General features: G+C 39.4%; 1 protein-coding gene across 1 annotated transcript in view; it reads right to left on the reverse strand.

Moving 5' to 3' along the window:
• LOC115221444 (kinesin-like protein KIF28P) overlaps nucleotides 1-7,446 on the reverse strand; it is a 113,241-nt gene extending 105,795 nt beyond the window's left edge. Inside the window, exon 1 of the mRNA XM_029791627.2 lies at nucleotides 7,123-7,446. Coding sequence (XP_029647487.1) covers nucleotides 7,123-7,136 — 14 coding nt within the window. The 5' untranslated portion in view covers nucleotides 7,137-7,446. The remainder of the gene's footprint in view (nucleotides 1-7,122) is intronic.
• Between the last annotated feature and the right edge of the window lie 406 nt (nucleotides 7,447-7,852).

The following is a 7,852-nucleotide window of genomic DNA, read 5'->3' on the forward strand; positions in this document are numbered from 1 at the left end:
CGAATTGCACCATTGTTAATACAAATGTGAATTAAGGGAGTGAGCTAGCAGAATCATTAGCATGCCAGGCAAAATGTTTAGTGGTATTTTGCCCATCTTGACATTCTGAGTTCAAATTCCGCCAAGGTTGACTGCCTTTCATTGCTATTAGGGTCAATAAAATAAATACCAGTTAAGCACTGAGATTGATGTAATTAACTTACTACCTTCCCCGAATTTGCTGGCCTTGTGCTGGAATTTAAAACCAATATAAATGTGAATTTATAATCTGAGTATAGAAGCTGAAGATTCTGAAGCAGTTGTCTGTAGTTATCCTTTTTCTCTTTGATTTTTGAAGAGATATTCAAATCAGTAGGGCAGCCGAAGCTTTAGGATGGTACACACGTTTTTCCTTTTTGTTCAAACAGCTATACTCAGCTATCGTTGTTTGCACTTGATATAAATTTTGATGGTAATGTCCCACCAATATTCCCTGTGTTAAAGTTTAGACATGTTTTCAATAACAGGGGAATTCTCTCTATTTATCCCAGAACAGTATCTTTTTTTTTTATTTTGGATGGCATTGTGTTTTGTTTTAGCTATAACGTCATGTCACATTGGAAGGCAGTATCTTGATGACACTTTTGGGCAGCTGCTAGTCACATGTATGATGTCTTCCACAGAAATGTGGCGTAATTTTGGAGCTCTATGGGCTTCACTGTCTCTTTTGTTAATTAAGAATTTTGTCTCCTACTCTTGGATTGCGTACATGGTCTAGTGGTTAGAACAGCGGACTCGCAGTTGAGGGATCGCGAGTTCAAATCTCAGACTGAGCAATGTGTGTGCTTATAAGCTCCACATGGCCTAGTGGTTAGAGCAGCGGACTCGCTGTTGAGTGATCGCGGGTTCAAATCTCAGACTGGGCAATGTGTGTGCTTATAAACTCCATGCGGCTCTGGTAGAAAGTAATGGCAAACTTCTGTTGACTCTTTTGTTACAACTTTCTCTCACTCTTTCCTACTGCATCTTGCAGTTCACCTGCAACCGACTGGTATCCCTTCCAGGTGGGGAACCCATACGCCAAGGAAACTGGGAAACTGGCCCTTATGAGCTAGGCATGACTCGAGAAGGAACAAAGAAACTCTTGGATTGCAAATGCACAGCTTTTGAAGTGTGAGGTAATGAAGTGGTCACATGTCCAAGAGAAGCTGCACTTCTTGTTAATATTAGTATCATCTTAAGGTGGTGAGCTGACAGAATTGTGGGCCCAACAGGCAAAATATGTAGTGGCATTTCATCTGTCTTTATGTTCTGCCAAGGTCGAATTTGTCTTTCATTCTTTTGGGGTCAATAAAATAAGTACCAGTTGAGCACTGGGGTTGACTAACCCCTCTACAAAATTGCTGGCCTTGTGACAAAATTTGAAACTGGTATTATTAAAAAGGGAATATACATACATACATATGTATGGATAGATGGATGGATTGATGGCTAGATGGATGGTTACATGCTAGGGTCAGCATGTAACCATCTATTGGGGTTTGTCGTTGTTGTTGTTTGAACTAGATGTAACTCTAGATTTTATTTAAATATCATAAATAAATAAGTGGCTTAATAGGTGTATATAATTATAAGGTTTTGAGTATAGAAATATAAATATATGCTTGTTTGTTTAATGAAACTTATTGATATTGTAATTGTTTTATAAATATAATGTTGTTTTCATTGTATTAACTGTTAATATTAGTATGTATTATCATCATCATCATCATTTAATGTCCGTTGTCCATGTTGGACAGTTTGGCTGGGCTGACACTCTGCAAGGCTGCACCAGACTCCAGTCTGATTTAGCATGGTTTTCTATGGTTGGATGCCCTTCCTAACACCAACCATTCTGAGAGTGTAATGGGCGCTTTTACATGTCACTGGCACAGGTGCCATTTGTGTGATGCTGGGGTGTGTTTACATGCCATCGGTACAGGTGCCAATTTGCATGACATTGGTATCTGCCACGACTGTAATTTTGCTCAGCTTGATGGGTCTTCTTCTCAAGCACAACATAATGCCAAGGGTCTTGGTCATTTCCTTCACAAGGCCCAACACTTGGAAAGAACTCAGTCACTTTGCCTCCGTGAGGCCCAACACTCAAAAGGAACTCAGTCACCTTGACTCCTTGAGGCCCAATGCTCGAAAGGAACTCAGCTACCTTGCCTCTGTGAGGCCCAATGCTCAAAAGGAACTCAGCCACTTTGCCTCTGTGAGACTCAACACTCAAAAGATGTTCTTTACATGCCACCAGCACAGTTGCACTTGGCTTGACAGATCCTCTCAAACACAGCACTTTGCCAAAGGTCACTGTCACCAGTCACTGCCTCTGTGAGGCTCAAATTTCAAAGGTCATGCTTCACCATCTCATCCCATGTCTTCCTGGGTCTACCTCTACCAAAGGTTCTCTCCACAATTAGAGTTCAGCACTTTTTTACACAGCTGTCCTTGTCCATATGCATCACATGACCATATTGTTAAAATTATGTCCACCAGAATAAAACAAGAATCAAAGAGGTCTACAGGCCATCACTTTGCATAGCATTGCTAAAGAGTATGATGACAGGAGAATCATGGAGAATGGATGGATGTTGCCAGAATGCAATCCTTCCCCACACAAGCATCATGGTTTGGGCAAAAAAGAGAAAAGGAGGAGTAGCAAGTGATAGAGAGGTGGTGGAGGTATGTGGGGTGGGGGAAGATATTCAATTTGCACAAATCAAATACTTTTCTTTCAATTTAATTATGGGTGGTAGTATGGTACGGTGAGAAGAAGAGACAATGGGGGAGATGAAATGTTATAAAATACACACAGTGGGATGGTGGGAGATAGTGAGGGTACAGGAAAAGGGTACATGTACACTTGGCAGGGTGTATGCTCTAACCCACTGTTCAAGTATTTCACCTGGTTTGTGTGGGTGATTGAGACTTCTGCGGCATTGTGTTCACATCCAGTCAACATGGTCCTCTGCCACCAACCTCTTCATCTGTAACATCATTTTTTATCACCTTCCTCCCTAAGGCTTCATTGGTCTCCCTAATTCCACAAGTACCATTCATTTTGAGTATTCAGCACTTGATTAAGCAGCTGTAATTTTTCATTCACATTTTGTGACTTCAAAATCAATTCGATGACTGGCATCCGTGCTAGCGGGATGCAAAGAGCACCATACGAGTGTGATCATTGACAGAGCGGCTATTCGAGTATGATCGTTACCAGCATCGCCTTACTGGCACTTATGCCTGTGCTAGTAGGGTGCCAAGAGCACCATCCGAGTGTGATCATTGCCAGAGTAGCCAACTGGCTTCAGTACCCATGACATGTAAAAGGGCACCATTCGAGCGTGATCGTTACCAATGTCACTTCACTGGCACCTGTGTCGGTGGCACATGTAAAATGATTTGAGTGAGGTCATTGCCAGTACCGCCTGACTGGCCCCCGTGCCAGTGGCACGTAAAAAGCACCCACTACACTCTTGGAGAGGTTGGCATTAGGAAGGGCATCCAGCTGTAGAAACTCTGCCAGATCAAGATTGGAGCCTGGTGCAGCCATCTGGTTCGCCAGCCCTCAGTCAAAATCGTCCAACCCATGCAAGCATGGAAAGCGGATGTTAAACGATGATGATGATGATGTAGGAGTAAGAAAAAAGAAAAAAAAAAGAAGACTTGCATGGCTGTGTGGTTAAGAAGCTTGCATTGCAACCACATGATTTCAAGTTCAGTCCTACCATGCAGCACCTGGGGCAAGTATCTTCTATTATAGCACCATATCTTCTGTTAATGCCTTATGAGTGAATATGGAAACTATGTAGAAGCCTGTCTTTATATATGTATATGTAAATGTACCTGTCCCCACCTGACAACTAGTGTTCTTTTATTCTTTTACTCTTTCACTTGTTTCAGTCATTTGACTGCGGCCATGCTGGATCACCACCTTTAGTTGAGCAAATCAACCCAAAGACTTATTCTTTGGAAGCCTAGTACTTATTCTATCAGTTTCTTTTGCTGAACCCCTAAGTTATGGGGACGTAAACACACCAGCATCAATTGTCAAGCGATGTTGGGGGACAAACACAGACACACAAACATACACACACACACACACACACACACACACACACACACACACACACACACACATATATATACGACGAGCTTCTTTCAGTTTCTGTCTACCAAATCCACTCACAAGGCTTTGGTCGGCCCGAGGCTATAGTAGAAGACACTTGCCCAAAGTGCCATGCAGTGGGACTGAACCCAGAACCATATGGTTGGTAAGCAAGCTACTTACCACACAGCCACTCCTGCACCTACATCCCTGTAACTTAGTGGTTCAGCAAAAGTGAGCAATAGAATAAATATGAGATTTTAAATAAAAACAGTACTGAGGTCAATTTGCTCAACTAAAGCCTTTAAGGTGATACCTCAAGAATGGTCACAGTCTAATGATTAAAACAATTAAAAATTAAAAGATAAAACACAAAATATAATACGAAAGCTGTGTCAAAATCTGGGAATAGCAAATTTTTGTCAATGGTTCCAGCAACTGAAAGAATTCTTCACACTTTTGTAGACTTTTGTTCTCACAACACTGCCAGGATTGATAAAACAATTTTGTTTGAAATCATTTTTGAGAAATGTATTAATGGTTTGTTCATGTACAGCTTGGCCTTTTCATTAAAATAATGATTTTAGAATTTAGCACAAGGCCAGAAGTTTTAGGGGTCTGGACTAAGTCAATAACATCGACCCCAGTGATCAACTGGTAATTATTCTATCAACCCCAAAAGGATGAAAGGCTAAGTTGACCTCGGCGGAATTTGAACTCGGAAAGTAAAGAACGACAAGATACTGCTAACGATTTTGCCCAGCATGCTAACGATTCTGCCAGCGCACCAAAATTTTTTTAACAAAATGATCTTGGCCATGACAAAATATATCAATACAAAATATATCAAACTAGAAGAACAAAACCTGATTGCAATTATATAAGAATGAAATCCTGTGAAAATGTACTGCAAGATGTACAGGTGTTGTTGAGAAAACTTGAAGAAAATTATGAATGCATTGAAAAAGAAAAATATGAAGAGAAAATTAAAAAAGTTTTTATGTGAGATGTCTCTCATTGGCCTCAATTTCCACGCCCACAGGTTTCATTTCCAACTCTAGAAATTATGGTAGGCATGCATATATGAATACGCTATATGCCCACCGACATATGGCGTAGTGGTTAAGAGCATGGGCTACTAATCCCAAGATTCCGGGTTCGATTCCAGGCGGTGACTTGAATAATAATAATAACATACCTTAGGAATGAGAACCTAGGTTTGAAATTTCCCCAAGACACCTGATGAAGGCTGGAAGGTATATCAGCTGAAACGTTGTGTTAACAAGATGAGGACAAATATCCGTCAAATGTAAATAATGTAAATAATATACATAATTTCTCATCTCTTAAATATAGAACTATATGAATATGTATTCTTTTATTTTTGCTTCAGCCATGTGGCTGTGGTCAAGTTGGAGTACCACCATATATATATATGTCGCCATGATAGATCGATAGCTACTACACACATTTTTTCTATCCATGTTTTTTCTGTGTCCCTTTCTGTAGAAGAGCGTAGGCTCGGAATGTAAAAGACTTTTTCTATTCCTGAGCGTTATACTAATACATCTGTTTGTTTTATACACCACCTGTCTTCGTCTTTTGTTTTTTTCGTAAACTCTCCCTACACACACACACACACCACACACACACACACACACACACACACACACACACACATACATACATACATACATATCTGCATATATATATATATATATATATATATAGGCATATATACATATATATATATATATATATATACATATAATATTTGCAGCTTTAATAAATTGTTATAGTATGAAACAATTGTACTAATTTTACCGGATCCATTCTTGTTGCTTATTTTTTGGTTATATATATATATATATATACACACACACATGTACATACACACATATACATATGTGTGTGTGTGTATGTATATATATGCACAGGCATGGGTGTGTGGTATGAAGCTTGCTTCCCAACCACATGGTTCCACCTTAGGCAAGTGTTTTCTACTATAGACTTGGGCCAACCAAAGCCTTGTGAATAGATTTGGTAGATGAAAACTGAAAGAAGCCCATCGTATGTGTTTATATATATATATATGTTTGTGCCTGTGTTTGTTCCCCACCAACGTTTGACAACTGGTGTTGGTGTGTTTATATCCCCTTAAGCTAATTGTTCGGCAAAAGAGACCGACAGAATGAGTACCAGGCTTAAAAAGGATAAATGCAGAGGCCTATTTATTCGACAAAAAATTCTTCAAGTCGGTGCCCCAGGACGGCTGCAGTCTAGTGACTGAAACAAGTAAAAGGTGATAGAAAGATAGATAGATAGATAGATAGATAGATAGATAGATAGATAGATAGATAGATAGATAGATAGATAGATAGAAAGGTAGGTAGGTAGATAGATAGATAGATAGATAGAGAGAGAGAGAGTGAGAGAGAAAGAGAGATATAGGATCTTTTCGGTTTGAACGGCAGTTTTTTCTAGCGGTGTCGTATGAAATTGTCACCCATAATTACGACCCTAGTATCGATCTATTGCATTTCAATCTGTTTTAGGGTTAGGGGTGGGGGAAAGGGTATCTTTTTTCTTTAGAAAAGTAAATAAACCCAGTCTGTTTCTTAAACGAGGGACATATTCATACGGCACGGAATGTTTTCACCTCAATAGATGTCATTGATTGGTTGAAATTGCAGAAATTGAAGAAAAAAACAACAAATATCTTACAAACTATATAATTTTCTCAATAAAACCAAGAGAAAAAAATGTTTTATTTCGACACATTCTACTAGTATACGAAGTTTAAAAGTGTTTAGTTAAATGGAAATTATTTTAAAAAACTGCCGGTCAAACCGAAAAGATCCGAGATATAAACTCGCACACATACATACATATATGCGCGCGTGTGTTAGGCATAACTATAGTTTGCTATCCCTTCATTTATATCGTTAAAGGCTCATATCGTTAAATAAACAATGAAAACATTCACTCACGATTCTCCTGACATGTTTTGTTCTTGTCGAAATAATTTGCCAAATAAATACTGAACAAAATGACTTTCTTCAACTAAGAATGAAACTGAAATTATTCAGTCTTTTTATCACTTTCTTGTTAACTTTGCTGATTTGATATTCTTCTATTCATTCACATGTTGATTGTTTATATCAAAACGAAACTAAGTGATGCGGTCTGGCCGCAAACATCAGTCAATAATATTATGTGCGGCAGACGACCGGAAAAAAACACATATAAAGACACATTGATACATTGACACATACACTTACTCCCAGCCTCTCTCTTTGTCTCTGTCTATCTCTAAGCCTTTCTCTCAGTCTCTTTCTCTCCCTCTCTTTATCTCACTCTCTTGCTCTATCTATCTCTACTGCACACACGTATGCATATACAACACAAGAAACCACACACACACACACACACACGCACACACATACGTATGTACATACAAACATACGCGCACATCCTCTCCCTCTCTCTCTCTCTGTCGTGCTCTCTCACTCACCTCACACGCACAAACACACACATGCACATACACATACATATGCCTTTACAAACACGCCCGCACACATTCTTTCTCCCTTTCTCACTTAGCCTCCCTCTTTTCCTCTCTTCCTCTTTCTTTCTTTCTTTCTTTCTCCCTTTGCCCCCCTCTTTTCCTCCCTTCCTCTCTTCCTCTTTCTTTCTTTCTCTCTTTCACTTCCATCTCCC

The sequence above is a fragment of the Octopus sinensis genome, linkage group LG18 (assembly GCF_006345805.1).
Source record: "Octopus sinensis linkage group LG18, ASM634580v1, whole genome shotgun sequence".
Taxonomy (NCBI): domain Eukaryota; kingdom Metazoa; phylum Mollusca; class Cephalopoda; order Octopoda; family Octopodidae; genus Octopus; species Octopus sinensis.